The 17,828-nt window shown below is 44.4% G+C and overlaps 4 protein-coding genes across 4 annotated transcripts; 2 read left to right on the top strand and 2 right to left on the bottom strand.

Annotated features, from left to right (window-relative positions):
• Positions 1-2,268: 2,268 nt before the first annotated feature.
• On the top strand, positions 2,269-4,588 carry MAM_01871 (Transient receptor potential (TRP) domain containing protein; the record flags this gene model as incomplete). The annotated part of the gene is made up of 2 exons (XM_040820670.1): positions 2,269-4,144; positions 4,206-4,588. 2 exons carry the CDS (start codon positions 2,269-2,271, stop codon positions 4,586-4,588), a joined length of 2,259 nt encoding a protein of 752 aa, XP_040681013.1.
• Positions 4,589-5,844: 1,256 nt separating this feature from the next.
• Positions 5,845-6,948, bottom strand: MAM_01870 (glycosyltransferase family 69 protein; the record flags this gene model as incomplete). The annotated part of the gene is made up of 2 exons (XM_040820669.1): positions 5,845-6,261; positions 6,340-6,948. 2 exons carry the CDS (start codon positions 6,946-6,948, stop codon positions 5,845-5,847), a joined length of 1,026 nt encoding a protein of 341 aa, XP_040681012.1.
• Positions 6,949-13,399: 6,451 nt separating this feature from the next.
• MAM_01869 (mannosyltransferase PMTI) lies at positions 13,400-15,833 on the bottom strand (the record flags this gene model as incomplete). Its single annotated transcript, XM_040820668.1, has 3 exons — positions 13,400-13,806; positions 13,874-15,509; positions 15,579-15,833. The coding sequence occupies 3 exons, from the start codon at positions 15,831-15,833 to the stop codon at positions 13,400-13,402; spliced, it is 2,298 nt and encodes a 765-aa protein (XP_040681011.1).
• Positions 15,834-17,197: 1,364 nt separating this feature from the next.
• Positions 17,198-17,815, top strand: MAM_01868 (protein HMF1; the record flags this gene model as incomplete). Its single annotated transcript, XM_040820667.1, has 4 exons — positions 17,198-17,240; positions 17,321-17,334; positions 17,429-17,632; positions 17,699-17,815. 4 exons carry the CDS (start codon positions 17,198-17,200, stop codon positions 17,813-17,815), a joined length of 378 nt encoding a protein of 125 aa, XP_040681010.1.
• Positions 17,816-17,828: the final 13 nt, after the last annotated feature.

The raw sequence follows: 17,828 nt of genomic DNA, 5'->3' as shown, positions 1-17,828 counted from the left end.
GACTCTCCTGAGTTCTGTCACTTCTGTTATCTACCCCCTGCGGATTGGTTGGCGGCGGCGGTTGGCAACCAAGTGGTGGCGAAATGTGCCCCTGGCCGTAGCGACTCCGAGGTTTCAAGTGTGGCACCACGGCAACACGGATCAACCCTGGTGTGGATGGGGTTCCTTGATTGGTGGACTCTGTGAGACCTTGAATAAGGCTTGTTCCAAAAGCCGCCGCAGAGCCGCAAGGTCTTGTCGGGAGCACATTGCCATTGTCCCTCGGTATGGAACGTGGAGGAGGCTTGACGGCAAACTGAACGGCAGGACGAGCGAATTTCGTGCCAACATCTACGCAATGGCATAGCAACTGTGTTGGGCATCAATCCTGCCAGTTGTTGCTGAGTAGATAGACGTGCCCATGCCTGGTACTCTGTACGATGAGTTGAAAATAGTAATCAACACCAAGTGTTCCCCTGAAAGCCATGTGGAGTCGGACCGCACTCATCAATGCAACACTGCAACACCGTCAGATGCTGCCGCACCCTTCTCGAGACTGTATTCAGTACGCGGTCGGTAGCATCCCCTGGCACGCCGCACAGCGACGAGGGCGTCTGGATTCCCGCAGCGAATCCAGACGCAGCTCCGGAGAAGACTCGCTTCCAAGCTCGACCTTTTGTTGACCGTGAGAGCGTGTCCGGGGTCCGCGCTTGGCTTTGCTGACATGTTGCTTTTTCAGTCCGTCGACCTCGCCCCCGACCCCTGGGTTCCCTCCCAAGTGGCTCTCTGGTGGATTGTCTGGACCACGAAGAACAGCACCGGACACGCGTTTGAGGGAGCTACCAAGAGTCGTCGTCGTCAAGGAACCGTCGACGGCCCAGGGTGCCCAATCGACCTTGCCGTTGCTGATGGGGCTGCCCTGTGCACTACAACCTGAAAATGTATTCTTTAGCGTGTGCCAAGGAGGAACGTGATTGGGAGTTTGATGGTCAGGTACCCATATGCCTTGTATTCGAATGTGATGATTTGAACAAACATGGCTGGGCCAACGTCCCGACGGTGTAGACAGTCTGACGGTTGGATTGGAGTGCCCGTGCGCCGGCCTCTTCTCCCAAGAATGGCCGCTTACCAGGTACTCCGTGCGCCATGCTAGTAGTGGTAGTGCTCTAGGTACCGACTACCAGGTAATTCAGCCATGACGGGACTAGTAACTACTACGGACATAAGTAAGTAGTACTCCTTACTTTGGGGGGATAGTGAAATGGTCGATTCCACGTTACTTCAGTGCGAACCATCTGGGGTCGGCATGAGGGCAGTCATGACCCATCTCACCATGCAGGCTCCTTCCTGAATCTTGATTCAGATTGTGCCTTGCCTTACGGAGTACTCTAGGGATTGCTGTGCTCGATCCACTCGTTCTCTCCTCCTCCTCTTCTTCCTTCTACTCGACTCCCTGCCCTCTCTCTCGCCCGTCATTCACCTTTTTATTCCTTTGCGTGTCGTTTTGCATTCCATTGTGATTTCGACGCTCGTTTGGGAAATCCGTCTTCCGTCTTATTCGACATCGACGCGCCACCTTCGACCTGAGTCCTTTCCCTATAGCACCATCTCGTCGTGGTCGTAGGCGTTTCAGGTCAACAACGGTCTGCCCCTTGTTCGAGTTGCAGCCGCCGCCACCAGCACGACCTGCAGCTCCATCACGGCCACTGATTCCCGTCGTCTCTTTCCCACCATCCATCGCCCAATCTTTATTCCCTCTTTCAACAGTCCTTCAACGACGGCTGAATCCGTGGACGAGGCGACACGTTCAGTCCTTCGCGCGATTTCGTCCTTTTCTGTTGCATCTTTGTTCACTTCAATTCTGCTCGGGTTGATCCTAGGTCATTTGGACCTGTTCTTTTGCCGCTGGACGTACCTTTTTGCCTGATTTCACTTCCCGCACCTCGTCTTCCAACTCCTTGGCTTTCTGAGCGAATATTGGAAAAAGTCCAATTCCTCCAGTGATCTGGTCCATCCTCTTTTGTTATCAACACTGGCCTTCCCGAGCCGGGGACAACAAACGCGACTCGGGATCGAATTCGACGCGAAATCGCTGGCCTACGCCTCTCTGTTAATTGTAGACCTCCTGCAGCCATGCACCTGACCGTTGAAAGTCTTCAACCAGGCAATCCGAACTAAATTTGAAACGATTGTGTCTTTAACGCCGAATCGAAACTCGTTTCCGTCCCGAATCATAAATTGTTTTGCAAAGGATTCCTTTCTATCAATATTTTCGTCAGCAGTGCAAGAATGGCTCGTGCCAACTCGACATGGAGTTCCTGGACCCTGACAATGGTGGCATTTGGGCTCATGGCAACGACAGTAATGGGAGGGCAGATTCTGAAGACCAGCGGTTTCAGCGACTGTGGGTCCGATTCCACTGTTAAAGTCGACAGGATTAATATCAGCTACAACAACGAAAACAAGACTGTGAACTTCGACGTTGCTGGCTCTAGCAGCAAACAACAGAATGTCACTGCCATTCTCGATGTTACTGCCTACGGCAACACGGTATATTCCAAAAGCTTCAATCCTTGCGACAAGGCCACATTTGTCGAACGTCTATGTCCGGTACCCGTCGGCCAATTTGCCGCTCAAGGCACCCAGCAGATTCCTTCCCAGTTTGCCAACATGGTGCCTGGTATCGCCTTCGAGGTACCTGATATCTCTGCCCACGCCACGTTGCGGCTGGTGAGTCAGAATGGGGATAAAGTCGCCTGTGTACAGTCAGATGTTTCCAACGGCAAGACTACCGATATCCCCGCAGTATCCTATGTCGCCGTTGGCGTTGCTTGCGCGGCTTTAGTCATGTCGGGAGTATCGGCTGCTGGTGCTGCACTGTCTGGCGGCAGCGCTGCTTTGGGAGGTGGCACGGCCGGCCCAAGCTTTGGCGAGACGATTGGGTGGTTCCAAGGAATGGCAATGAACAGCATGTTGTCAGTCAACTATCCTCCCATCTATCGAAATTTTGCAAAGAATTTTGCATTCTCGGCCGGCATCATTCCCTGGTCAGGGATGCAGAACACAATCGATAACTTCCGATCCAAGACGGGTGGTAACTTGACACAAGACAGTTTCTCCTATCTTCAAACTGCTACGCTAGTGTTCCCAGATGGTTCAACAAGAAGTCCAAACCAAGGTCTACTCAACTTCAAGCGTGCCGTCGACGTCTTTGTGGACCTGGCCGAGAGGGCAGTTGAAACCTCGGTCAACTCGACTGACCCGGTTTCCAGCGGCGACTCGAATGGCGTCCAACATAAAGTAAAGGGTATTCAGGCCTTTGCTGAGCAGCTTCTCGTTCCAAAGTCGAACATATTCATGACGGCCCTGCTGATTGTAGCCATCATCATCGCTGCCATTGCGGTCGGCATTCTCCTCGTCAAGGTTATTCTTGAAGCCTGGGCCCTGTTTGGCAACTTTCCGGAGGGCTTGAAGGGCTTCCGAAAGCACTACTGGGGCTCTATTGCTCGAACTATCACGTCTCTAATTTTGCTCCTCTACGGCATCTGGGTGCTCTACTGCGTATTTCAATTTACCAACGGCGACAACACGGTAGCAAAGATTCTCGCCGCTGTCACTCTTGCCATTTTCACTGCAATCCTGGCCTTTTTCTCATGGAAGATTTGGTCAGTTGCGCACAAACTCAAGACGCAAGATGGTGATACTGCTGCCATGTTTGAGAACAAGAAAATCTGGGTCAAGTACTCCTTGTTCTATGATTCATACAAGCGACAGTACTGGTGGTTGTTTGTTCCAGCTATTCTTTACATGTTTGCCAAGGGTGTCGCAATTGCTGCTGGAGATGGCCACGGCGTGGCTCAGACCATTGCTCAACTGATCATTGAGGCCATTATGCTCTGTCTGCTCTTATGGAGTCGACCATTTGAACGACGTTCGGGTAACGTCATCAATATTGTCATTCAAGTTGTGCGCGTCTTGTCCATTGCCTGCATCTTGGTCTTTGTGGAAGAATTTGGAATCAAACAGACGACACAGACCATTGCAGGTGTGGTGCTCATCGCAGTGCAGGCTACGTTGACTGGAGTGCTCGCGATTCTCATCACTTGGAATGGCATCAATGCTTGCTGCAAGATAAATCCTCATCGTAAGAGAAGAAAGGAGGCTGGTATGTCACGTCGCCCTCCGTAAAAGCTTTATTTTCAGCCTTTGCTAACCAATTTTCTCAGAAAAACTCAAACGTGACATGGACAATCTCACTCCTCTTGATGCTCGCAACTCGCTACTTCTTGACCGAGCCCCATTGCCTCAGAAGTCGATGTTTTCTGTCTCCGGCGATTTGAACGAGAAGGGTCATGTGCGAAATGGCTCTGCCGAGCGATTTCACCCAGGGGGCAGCGACATGAGACGTCCTGTTGCTCCTTCCGGCGGCCACATGTACCGACCACTCACACCAACTCTGGCGAATGACTCCCAAGGCCTTTTGGACGGGGCTGCCCCAATTAGCGTATCAGATCGACAACCGACTTTGCCCACCATCGATCGGGAGTATCGTGGGTCGTATGGACCGTCCGCTAGATACGGCAATGGTGGTTACAATCGTCGATTCTAATGTCTTGTCATGCTTGACGAAAAAAGTAAAAATCGTGAGGCAATAGGTATAGGAATGAATCAAACGACGCCTTTCCCTTGTCTCGTTCTCCGCTGTTCAGCATCTGTCTTTAGTTTGATGGTGTCCTATCGTTGGGAGGATATTTGGCCTTATGCTTCTATTTTTCCCTATTTGGTTGTTTTAATCTTTCTCCTTTTCTCCGCATAACCATCTACCGTCAGCGACCACCATTCGACGACTGACCTATCCTCTGAACATCGCCATGCACAAGTAGCATGTAAAAATGAGAACCACCTAAATTGCGGAAGGTATATTTAAAGCAGAGCGGCATTCATAGCACACAGCCACAATTGCATTTACTTGGGCTTGGATAAGGTTTTTGTAGAAAGATGATAGATGTAGCTAGAAACATGCTCTTTCTCGCTTCGGAAAATGCCAGACAAAATTCATGCACTCGCTCCGGTCAATTTTTCAAGGACTTGGGGTTGGGTGATCCAGGCATCTCGGCCGGTTCGCCATGGGTTCCGCGGAGAGCAGGGCTTGAGGAGAAGTTGCTAGCGCGGGCTTCTCCGGGGGAAAGGCGAGTCGATTTGGGCGAAGAGAACCCTTTTGATACATCTTGTGGATTTGGCATTGGCGACTGGCTGACGATCGCGCTGGCCGCCATGCCGGCTGGACACGGGCATGAATTGTATGAATTTTCCTTGGGGGCAGAGAAGATGGATACAGCTGCTGGGTAGATTGTCTTTGCTTGGGGCCAAGTAGATAGAACCATTTACCACTTACCGCTTTGCCTTCTCCCTGGTGGTAGCTCCGGCTCGAGATTGGATCCGGCTGGCACGCGATCGATGGAGCAACACACGTTTCTCATCCTCGTACAAGTCACCCCGCGTTTTTACGTTTTGGTGCGTCGTCGTCCGAGGATAGAGATTATCAGGAGTTGACCGCGCCCGGCTTATCATACATGCGCCCAGCCATTGTGGACCAGAATCTGCATCTCGTTGATCAAACAAAACACACCCGGCTCATGATTGCCGCTCTCTTCTTTCTCCCAGCGGCTGACTCTCGATCGTATGACCGCCTGCTCGAGCGTGGCTGATGTCCAACGTCTTAACCTGTTCTTCCAGATACCCGTGAATATCCCCCACGCAGACACCCAGGATCCGGCTGGGTGCGTGGCAACGTACGCCGCGTGGCTGTAGCCAACCCTGACCCGGGGGTTGAGGTAGACGCCGAGCGTTCTGGAGAGCGGATTGTCAGCGTGTATGAGGCAACACTCGGAGCCTTCCAGGTGATGTTTGGCCAGGGAATCCGGGACGCCACGGAAGCGCAGCCGGGTCGAGGAGACGAATGGCTCGGTGGGCATAACGACTGCGGGGGGGCTTTTGCCTCTCCCCCTTCTTTTCTACGGCCTGGAAAGAAAAGGGCATTCGTTGAGACGCACCGATGCCGTTCCAGCAGCTGGCGACGGGCACGGCGTCCACATTGCTCACGAGCGCGTTCCTCGATGCCCTCGCTCTGAAATACGGCCAGGTCTGCATGACGTGTCCGTGGCCCTCGACGTCCCGAAGCGCAAAGGTGTCGTAGTACAGCGGGGGTTGGGAGAAGTCCAACGAGCAAGCCGCCGCGTACTCGCCGCCGTTCGTGTCCATCAGCGTCAACACGTCGTCCACCTGGTGAGGGTCGAGAAAAAGTCAGCCATGCCTACGGTCCCAAAGGGGTGTGCTTGTGACACCGGCTCCGCGCCCTACCGTGAAGACCACGTCGTTGAGAAACAGCACCTTGTCAAACTCAACACCGAGGCCGTGAAGATGCACAAGATCCTGGATCGTCTTATTCCTCAATCTCGCGAGGTACGGAATGCGGCGCAGTACCCTCTTGTTGCTCGGCGCGTCAATCCACCCCTCGCCCTTGTCCGCACTGCTCAACTCGTCCTGGTGCGTCACGTCAGACACCTCGATGCGGTGGGGGACACCTCTCGTCTCCAGATCTCGGTCCAGCTCCCGCAGAAGGTCTTTGCTGTTGTCCCAGCTGCCGCTCTCGAATATGCTGATGAATACATTCTTGGGGCCAAACGTTTCAGTCAGTCCGATGACGGCGTCCCTCCAATGGCTCTTCAAGAGCGCGCCGTCGTTGAAGTGCATGCTGGCAATGTAGATTCGCTCGTGCGGCCGTGACGGGCCACGGGATTGGGATGGTCCGGAGCGACGTTGCGCATGGCCGCGGCCGAGGTTGTGCTGAATACGGAGCACGTCGATGAAGTTGAAGACGAGGAAGAGGAGCACTGCTGCTCGCGTAACGCGCAGGCGGAGGATGCGTCGAATGTATAGACGGTTTGCTGGGCCAAGGACCACGACCATGGTTGCTGTCCTTGCTGAGTAGCTGCGTGATGGATTCGGGGTACCGTGAGTCCATGACCTCTCCGGCCTCCCGTCGATCAAGTCGGAAGCTCGAATTCGCTGTGATCAATGGTCAATGGTTAATGGTCAATGGTTAATGGTCAATGGTTAATGGTCAATGGTCAATGGTCAATTGCATCAGCGATGATGTCTGCTTGTCCAAACGTTGGTGCGAGCCTGACGACACCTCAGTCACGTCAGGGACCACGTCGGCCATTGCGAACCGAGCTGCCGGCCCGCCGGCCCGTCGGCCACTGACTGGACTCATTGACTAAGCGTTGAACCTTGCTGGTGCGCTACGGAGTACGGAGCAACTCTCTCCTCTAAATATTTCCCCTAGGGACCTACTGTTAAGGATTCCTACCTAACTACTTGTTTAGCTTAATACTATAGGCAAACCTATAGATATAGAACTAGACCTTAGCTTGCTTAAGAGTATAAGCCTGCTAGAAGCTATTAGTAAAGTCTGCTTTATTACTTCTAACTTATTGCTATTACTTATTACCTCTTTAGCTTAGAAATTAAACTATAAGAAGAGAGTTTCTCTACTTAATAGAGATAATAACTATATTCCCTTAGGCCTTAGAACTTAGCTTCTTAGTTCTAAGCTTAAAATATAAAAGAACTTATTATAATACTAACTTTCTAAAAGAATTAGTACTTTCTAATTAATCTCTACTACTCTTAAAGAAGCTATTAGAAAACTACTAACTAAGACTTAGAAAGTCTTAAGCTAGAAGGTTATTTAAGGCTTTCTTAAAACTATAAAATAATAACTACTTAAAGACTTTAAAAAACCTCTTTCTAAAGAGGCCTAGGACTTAAGCCTTTAGATTGCTATAATATAATATAAAGAGGCTTTACTCTCTATATAAATATATACTAAAGCTGTAGTAATACTCTCTAGTAAAGCTATCTAGACTCTAGCTGTAAAACTTATATACTCTCTTAAAGAAGATATAAAAGTTCTCTTTTAGCTAGATAATATAAGCTTAGCTTAAAGTTATACTTTATTCTATATTAAGGACTTAGTTACTAAGGTCCTAGAAATAAACTTAATATATATCTTTATAATAAAATAAACTACTATAAGCTAGTTAGTGCTTACTAAGAACTAAATAATAAGAAATAAACTTCTATCTAGCTAAATAGCTATTCTTAGCTAAATTAGTAGAATCTTAGCTGCTAGAATTATATTTTAGTATATCTATATAGTATTTAAGTACTTATATACTCTCTACTTCTTTAAGAGCACTATTATTAACCTTAAAAATATAATTACTTAGAAGGCTACTACTTAGACTAAGTAGACTCTAGTCTTAGTTAAAGCCTCTAGGCATAATAATAATAACTAACTAATAGTTATATTTCTAGTTTTCTTTAAGAAGCTAGTCTAGAAGAAATAGCGCTTATAAAGCGCCTCTAAACTAGCTAGACTAGTTAAGAAGAAGACTCTACTATTTTAATATAAAACTTACTAGAACTTCTATACTTAGAAGAGTTATAAATAAAAACCTTAATATAAAAACTATAGTAGCCTCTTCTATAAAACTAGTAGCTATACTTTAAAGACTTAATATATTAACTATCTTAGCCTTTATCTCTTAAATTATAAAGAGTGCTTAGCTAAGCTAAAGTAAGTAGATAAAAAGTAGTAGCAGCTTATAAAGGCCTAGAGAGGTAGTATAAAAGCTATAAAGGTAGAGCTATTATCTAGATATTAAGCCTGCTTAGCAAGCGCCTTTATTGTAAAGACTTTATCTCTGCAGACTAAACTATACTCTCTAGTGCTAAAGACCTCTGCCCCCCCTGCCCCCCTAGTTATACTAGCTCTTCTAGCTCCTACTATAAAGATTATGCCTATAACTAAGATATCTATCTCTATCTCTACCTCTAAGTTAGCCTCTAAACTAACTAAGAATACTAACTCTAAGAAATATAAGTAATATACCTTAGAGAAAACCTCTATAAGTTATTAGCTTAAATACTTAGAACTTAGAACTAATAATAAATACTATTTTTAGCTTATTAGCTATAAAGAAAATTAATATAGTTTTTATTTAAGAACTATATACTAACTAAAGGAAAGAATAGCAATATATTAAAAGCTACTCTCTCTATAAAGCTTATAAACCTCTAGCTTTATAGAATTCCCTTAAAACTTACTTTAAAGTAATCTCTTATATTAAAGCTAATTTTCTCTTAATATAACTTCTCTACTTTAACTTTTAATATTTAATTTAAATTAAAGTACTTAAATATACTTTAGTAAACTTCTACTAAAAACCTTAGAATATAGAGGCACTAAAAGAACTTTTTATATAGTTACTAATAAGCTATACTATAGTAGCTAGTAACTTTAATGCTAGCTATAAAATATAGTAATTTAGCACTTAATAAAACTAAGGAGAGAATATAGTAGACTAAGCTAATACCTACTTAATAACTCTTCTAAATACTCTAGATATATCTACTTATAACTTAGGAGAGGTCTTAGACTTTATATACTTAAATATTTCTTATTACTCTCTTAGTATTACTAAGAATATATAATATACTTTAAATTACCTCTCTCTTTTAATTACTATTTTTAGAGGAATTACCTCTAAGTATTTTACTTATATTTATATAATAATAAACTCTAAAGAAGAGAAATAATTTATTAAAATTCTTACTGCTAAAATTAAGTTTCTACTTATAACTATTAAAGATACTAGTAAACTAGACTAGCTAGTAGAGTAAATAACTTATACTTTTATATTCTCTCTCTACTAAGCAGGCAGAATCTCTAGAAATAAAGAAAATTTTAAGGTCTAATAAAATAATAACTATAGTTACTTATACTAAGAGCTGCTAGTAAAATAGTATACTTACTTAGATATTACTAAGAAGAGAAAAGCATTTTAATAAGCTATTTAAGTAGCTAAAAGAGTCTTTTAGTTAGAGAAAATAAACTAAGTAATAACTAATAAAGAGATATTTACTATTACTAAGTAAGCTTATAAAACTATAGCTAACTTCTAACTTTCTAGCTTAATATTCTAGAGCAAAACTTATAATATACTTAGCAAGAAAGCTAAAGAACTTTAAGTAGTAAAACTCTATAGAGTTAAATCTAGTAATAACTACTTTAGAGAAGGAATTTCTACTATTTCTAGATAGAATATTTCTTTTTATACTTTTATCTTACTAGTAGAGACTAAATATACTGCTTATTCTATAAATAATACCTTCTTAGGTATTAATAAAATTAGTATTAATATTCTTAAACTAGCCTAGCTAGTTATTAAACTTATAGTTAGACTTATTTATAAATTCTCTCTTAGGCTTAGCTACTATTCTGCTCTCTTTTACTATATAGAAGTAGTTATAATAGTTGAGCTAGGTAAGACTAACCTCTTAAGCGCAAGCTCTTACTGCTTTATATCTCTTACTTTCTGCATAGAAAAGAGTATTAATAGACTCTTTACTTAGTAAGTATTCTACCTTACTATTAAGTATAAAGTTCTTAGCAATAAATAGATAAAAGCTCTTTTAAAGCAATTAGTAAATAACTTAGTCTTAGCACTAGTATATAATATTAAAGTTGCTTTAGAAGATAGTAAAGTAGCTACTTTAGTTACTATAGATATTAAAGAAGCCTTTAATACTATACTAGTTAATAAACTTATTAGCTATATAAAGAAATAAAGTTAGCTTCTACTTATTTTAAAGTAGATAAAGACCTTTATAGTATATTATAGCTATAAAGTATATATAGATAACTACTAGAGAGAAGCTTCTCCTCTAGAATATAGAGCACTATAAGGCTTACTAGCTTTCTCTATACTATTCCTTCTATATACTATACTTATTTACTTGCTATTAAAATATAAATTCTAGTATAGATATATAGATAATAACACCTTACTCTCTATAGATAACTTACTTAATAGAACTATAGCAGCTACTAATAGAGGTATTTAATAACTTAAAAGCTAGAGCGCTAAAAATGCTATTAACTTTAATATAAAGAAGATAAAAGTCTTATACTTTATGAAATAATAAAACTCCTAATAGCTCTCTATTAAATATAAAAGATAGAATATTTAACTTAAGAATAGCCTAAGGTAGCTTAGCGTCTAGCTAGACTATAAGCTTACTTTTTATACTTATATTAAAAAATAAGCTAGAAAGACTTATAAAATAGCTTTCTATTTAAAATCCCTTATTAATACAAAATATAGTTCTCTACTTAACTTAGTTTAAAAGGCAGTAAAGATATATATAGAACTTATACTATACTATAGGCTTAAAGTCTAGTACTCTAGATGTACTTTACTAGAGCGAAAGATAAGAGCTAAAGTTAGTATAAGTATTATAAGTCTAGTAACTAGAATAAATAAAATAGTAAAGACTGCAGCTTAAGCTATTCTTTTAGTTTAGTAAATAACTCTTTTATTTATTCTCTATAAAGAGGCTAGGCTTCTACTAGCAACTTTTATAATAAAATATATTAAAATCTTCTCTACTATTTAATTATAGTAGCTTAATAAGAATTACCTTCTTACTATTAAAGTAGACTTATAAATCTTTAGTAGCTTAAATTACTAAAGGTTTTAATAACTATTAAGATTTTAGTAATACTAGAATCTTCTTTTATACTACTTCTACTTTAAACTTCTAGAGAAAAGTAAGCTTTTAAAGCTTATAAAAGGCTTAAAAGATAAAACTAAAGATATAAGTAAACTACTTAAATAAATAGAGTCTTTTAACTCTATAGACTTAGTAGTATACTTTAATAGCTTTAGACTTTAGAATAAAGTCTATAGCTAGAGATATACTATTTTTTAGAATAATACTAAGATTTTCTTTAGTAATAAATAAATTAACTAAGTAGAAGTCTTTAATATAGAAGTAGTAAAAGCTCTTTAGAGGCTTTATACTACTCTACTTTATAAGATAAGCCTTAATAATAGAATTAAAGTTCTTTTAGATAATTAAGCTATAGCAACTTACTTTACTAGTATCTCTTTAAATAGTTCCTAGAATATCTTTATAGAATTTAAAGAACTAGCTCTAAAGAATAGTAGAGTATTTATTTACTAAATTTCTAGCTACTTTAATATTCTAAGCAATAAGTAAGTAGACTAGCTTGCTAAGAAGAGTACTTAACTCTTAGAATTAGCTTTTACTTCTTTAACCTTTACTTATATTAAGTGTAAAGTAAAGAAAAATACTACTAAATAGTTCTAAGAATAAAGAGATACTTACCTTCTCTCTACTTACTAACTACTAGAGCTTAAAGCTAAAATAAGTAACTTCTATAAACTTATTTTTATAAGGGAGAATTTAGTATACTTACTTACAGCTAGAATAAAGTATAAAGACTTTATAGCTTACTATAATAAGTTTAGCTATATTACTAATTACTACTATTTCTATAGTAGAAAGAAGCACTAAACCTACCTTTTTTATTACTATAAAATATTGCTAAGAAGAAGAGTTCTACTAAAACTCTCTCTTAAAGCAGCTATTAAGCTAGCTCTTACTTTAGACTTTAAGTGCTTTACTACTTTTATTAAAAATATATCTTTCTTTAGCAAAATATACTCTAAATAAAAATAGTATACTAAAAGGCTAGAAGTATTATTTTTATTTCTCTCTTTATATTTACTTTCTTTTCTTTTATACTAACTATAAGCTAATGCCTACTTATAATAATACTTAGCTGTCTAGAAGAATAAGCTTATAACTATACTTTAAGCTCTTTATAAGTATCTACTAATAGAGAAAGAAGAATAAAACATCTCTACTATTCTAAAAAAGAGGACAGCTAAGAGCTGCTATATATACTTAGTATAGCAATAGCACGCTTAATGCTCTAACTAGAGCGGGGATTAACCCTAACTAAGGCGTTAAATACACACACACACACACACACACACAGAGTACAGAGTACAATACTCCGTACGAAGTATGTACACACTACTCTGTACCTAGGTAGGTACCTAACTTAAGCAGGTACCTGCACGACGTGGGCACTGCCCGAAAATAAGTACCTAGACAAGTACCTCCCCTCGCACTTCTACATACCAAGTACCTAGAGGCTCCTGGGCACCCAGGGGTCTTAGCAAAGAGTCGGGCCATTGAAGTCGTCCGTCCCACGTGCATCTGTCTTCATCTCGGAATTTTCTGTCATTTGTACATCAACATCTTCAATCTATTGTTAATCTTACAACTACGTATCGAGTTCCGCCCATTTTTTTGACTCCAACACCCAACAACCGACCCTCCCTCCTCTCCATTAAACCGTTTATTCTGTCGTCACTATTTCCACTCACATCACTCTCCTCGAACCCCACGCCACAGGCACATGGACTCCATATCGCTGCAATCACCCATGACATGCACTCTTCGGGCGCAACCCATCTTATTTGGCAAAGTGCAAGTCGTACCCCAGCCACTTCCTTCGAAGAACCTGCTCAACAGACAAACCAGGGTAGCCATACGTCAATGGGAGGAAGAACCACCAGCCGGCAATGACCACGGCCAGTACCACGCCACAGGCAACCCAGGCTCCCACCATGCTCTGACCAGCCAATCTCTCGCGGGCCAAAAGGTGCTTTTTGGGGCTTTTCCTGGGGCTTCTAGTCTCGTCAACTGGTTCTGCGCTGACAACAAACTCGATGAGCGCACCGGCGACTAGACAGGATGCAAGATGAGCAGGTAGATAGTGGTGGAGGAAAAGTTGCCTGCCCATCACAAAGAAAGGGAAGTAGTGTGTGGCCCATGCAACCCAGAAGAAGCCAGCAGAATTGTAGAGGCGTGAACGTGTACCTGACTTCCACGTTAGCGTCCTGCACCATCAAACGGTTACGCCGCGGGGGGGAACGAAAACACTTACGGTGGTCCAGTGCATCGATGCCTCGGCGTAGCGAGATGTTATCAGCGAGAACAATCCCAATGTAGACAGCCAGCAGACCGCTTGCAAGCCACCAGCCAATTGGGTTGCCAACGAAATATATCTGCTGGCGCGTGTCATTCTGAGTCCAGAAACTGACGCCACGCAACAGGAATGGCCACTGATAAGGATGGCTGGCGTACGGGTGGCTGCTGGTCAGCTTGCTGTTGTGGTAGAACATGGCTCGCTGCAGCTCGAACCACTTGCGCAGGAACGGCAAAGTCTTCACGCTGCGCCCAGGCTTTTCTCGTCGGGCATCTTCGGCAGGAAGACTGGTAATGTCATCAACCAACCAGACGTTGGAGCTGGGGGCGATCTGCTTATTGCCGTTGACCTCTTGCTGGTGAGAACCCCAATCAGGCAGAGGCTTGGTGTGAGTCCACATGGCCACTTTGCTAGGGAAGTGAATGAGCTTGAAGTGGCTGGCGACAGACTTGAATTCCTGGTCTTTCTTTCCGTTTTCAATCCGAATCTCAAACAAGGTGTCGTTGATTCGACTGCCGTAGGCATCTTCGTGAGATACAGTGGTAAACTCTTGGTTGGTGGGATAGTAAGGAGAAGCCACGTCGTGGGACAGGAGAATCGTATCAGTGCCTACGTGTCTCAACCGAATCAATTCATTGTTCTTGACCTTGCGACCCATTTGCTTGTCGTCATTAGCGGGAAGAATCTGCCAGTGGTTATTGGTATCATTATGAGGGTAGCCGGTAACTTGTTGGCCCTGGCTGGAAACACGACCATCATCGTAGCGGAGGGGGTAGCGGTCGGGATGACTGTGCAGGAATGCCTTCGTCTGCTTATGCTTAATCGTGATGGTATCGTAATACTGAATATCGACCGCGTTTGCCATCATGACGTTGTCGCTCAACGTTTCCTGGAACTCGGGCGACATGAAATCATCGCCAGGGCCGGAGCGCGACAGTACGGCAAAGTGGACTTGAAACCAGAACAAATAAAACAGAAACGGCAAAATAATGAGGCCGATAGCTCGAGCAGCAAAGTGCTTGCCAAACTGAGGAAGGCTGATGGCGCCTCCAGGGCGCTTGATGTCCAGCAGATCCCAGAGATCAATGATGACAGCGGAGCCAATGGTGACAAAAGCAAAAGTACCAACATACTTGGTGGACATATCACAGGACAGGGCGTAGCCGGTCAGAATGAGCCATTTCCACCACTTGCGACTAAACGGCTCGTGACGAAGCTTGTAGAACTTGATGTAGAAGAGCAGACTACATGCCATAGCCAGGACCAAGGTAGCATCAAGAAGTATCAGCCGCGTCTGGCCAATATGGGCGTTGTCGAATAGAACCAGACCGGCGGCAATGAGGCAAGCAGGAACACTATAACCCGACTCCCACATGATGAGATACGTAACGGACACAGTCAAGGCGCCCAGGAGGGCAGGAAGAGCTCGGAATGCCACATAAGGCACCTTGTTGTCAATATAGGAATCACCAATGTTCTCGAAGTGGAAGTGACCGTTGTAGCCAACCAGCCAGCCCACGAAGGCGAACAGAAGCTTAGCAAAAGGGGGGTGGACATCGAAGAAGTAGGTTCGTTCAAGGTAGTATGATGCGAACTGTGACGCCATGGGGTTAGCTACGGAAAAGAAGGCATGGTTTCTTCCACGGGGGCTGTAGGCACATACCTTGCCAAAATGGACTTCGTCGAACACGACCTCATTGGGGTGGCTGATTCCCCAGAATCTGGTGACGAAAGCCAGAATGGTAGTCAGGGAGAAGGCAGCCCAGTGATCGCGCTCGCACTTGGACGTATTCTTCCGAATTGAGGCTTTGGCGAGCTTGTCGAGCTCCTCGTCAACGGCCGAGATGTTCGGGTCGGCCTTTTTGGTGCCAACATTTCTTTGCCGCAAGCTGCCTTGCGGCGTTTGGCTACGGGCCATGATTCTGCAATTCAAGATTGCGCACCGTCAGTGACGACTCGAAGAATGAGAGATGCTGAGGAAAATGCACCGCGATTTACCCCCTTGCCAATTGCGATGGAGTCAGGAATCAGATAACGGCGACTCACAAAACAAGGGGAGGCTTGATGCCAAATCAAGACACTCGACTTGCGTGTTGAGGGCTTTAATTGGAGACGCAGAAAGACTGGCCTCCGTCCTTTGCCTGACAACCAAGGATGAAGCTGGAGCAACGTGTCAGGTCAATTGTGACTAACTTGGTATGTATGGAACTGACCAAGACAGCAGACGATTGGCTTAGCCTGTACCCCTCACCCCACAATCCAGGCACCCTTTCTGCTAGCTACCCAGGCGGTCTTTGGAAGGCCAAGGATTTCTGCGTCGGCACAACTACGTATGTACAAAGATAGGTAGCTCTCCCCTGCCGGATCTGAACACCTTTGAAACTGGGGTATTGATGAAAATATGCGATCCGAAGGTTAATAAGTTATAAAAATATTACTACTGGGTCTGTGCAGCCCCTGCACACAGCGACCGCCGTTTTTCGTCCTGTTGCCAGCATGGATACTCCGTACTTTCTCTGGGCGGAGGAGCAAGTCCGAGCCTAAGGCAAGCTTGCCAACGTTCCAAAGAGACATTGAACGATTGACCATTCGTCTCGGTAATGAGTGGAAAATAAGACGAGACAAAAAAGACCATTACGTATCCAAAGCGAGGAACTCTGCATGCTAAAGGCATCAGCCGAGCGGGTAGCAGCACCGCCAAATTGTACTGCCCAGGTACGGAGTACTCTGCATCAAAACCTCCAAAAAACCATGCTTTTCGAGTGTCGGTACCAGGGAGGTATGTGCATGTCAGTTACTATTTCCTGCCCGTCTAGACACCTTGATAGACTCGGCCACCGCCCTCGGCACCAAGCTCCCCGACTCTCCATCAAGGAATTGATCTTTTCCCTCTGTACGTAACAAATTGACGTCTAGGCCGCCAAAACCCGCCGCCATTTCTCTTGCCCCGCCGCGGGGCCAAGGCTCGTGTCCGCTCAAAGTGCACTCCCAACTACGTATTTCTAAACCCCCATCTCCCGTTTCCCGTCTCCCATCTCGCGCCGTCTTTGCCTCCAAGACGCACCAGACGCACTGTAGGGTCCATCAGCCTCTGTCCAAACCCGAAATTCCTTCTACTTACGCACAGCGCTATCCGTTTTCCGCATAGGTATGTCGTCGATTGCTGCTCGACTTGCCCCGCGATTGTCCCTTGGGAGCATCACCACGTCCACTCGACGGGCCGTAGTTATTACAGGATCCAAGTTCACACCAATCTCAGTCCATCCCCGTACTAAATCCACAATGGCGGACCAGAAGGTTGTTTTCACCAAGGACGCTCCTTTTCGTAAGTCTCCCAACCAACTGTGCGCTCCGGCGCCGCTCCGATTCAGCTCCGATTGTGCTGATAAGCTCCTCCGCATTAAGCCGCCGGCCCTTACGTGAGTCTTTCCTAGGCCCTGGGGGGGAGGAAACGACGACGAAAAGAACAAGGCAGCCCGCGTGGATACTAATGACATGTTCCTCATGACGTAGTCCCAAGCCATCAAGACGCCCTCGGCCATCTACTGCTCCGGTCAGATTCCCTGCACCGCCGACGGCACCTTGGTTGAGGGCTCCATTGCCGACAAGACCAAGCAGTGCTGCGAGAACCTCGAGGCTGTACTGAAGGAGGCTGGCTCTTCCATTGCCAAGGTTGTCAAGTGCAACGTCTTCATCAGTGACATGGCGTATTTCGCCGTACGCATTTCATTCCTATCTGCTTGTTCCACTTGGTTGTCATTTCAAACTGACCCATCACTGTAGGAGATGAACTCTGTCTACGAGAAGTGGTTCGCTCACAAGCCCGCTCGCAGCTGCGTCGCCGTCAAGACCCTCCCCAAGAATGTCGACGTCGAAATTGAGGCCATCGCTCTCCCCTGAGAGCCTCTTTTGG

Source organism: Metarhizium album, assembly GCF_000804445.1.
Source record: "Metarhizium album ARSEF 1941 chromosome Unknown scaffold_3, whole genome shotgun sequence".
Lineage (NCBI taxonomy): Eukaryota > Fungi > Ascomycota > Sordariomycetes > Hypocreales > Clavicipitaceae > Metarhizium > Metarhizium album.
This window is presented reverse-complemented; position numbering and strand designations above follow the sequence as displayed.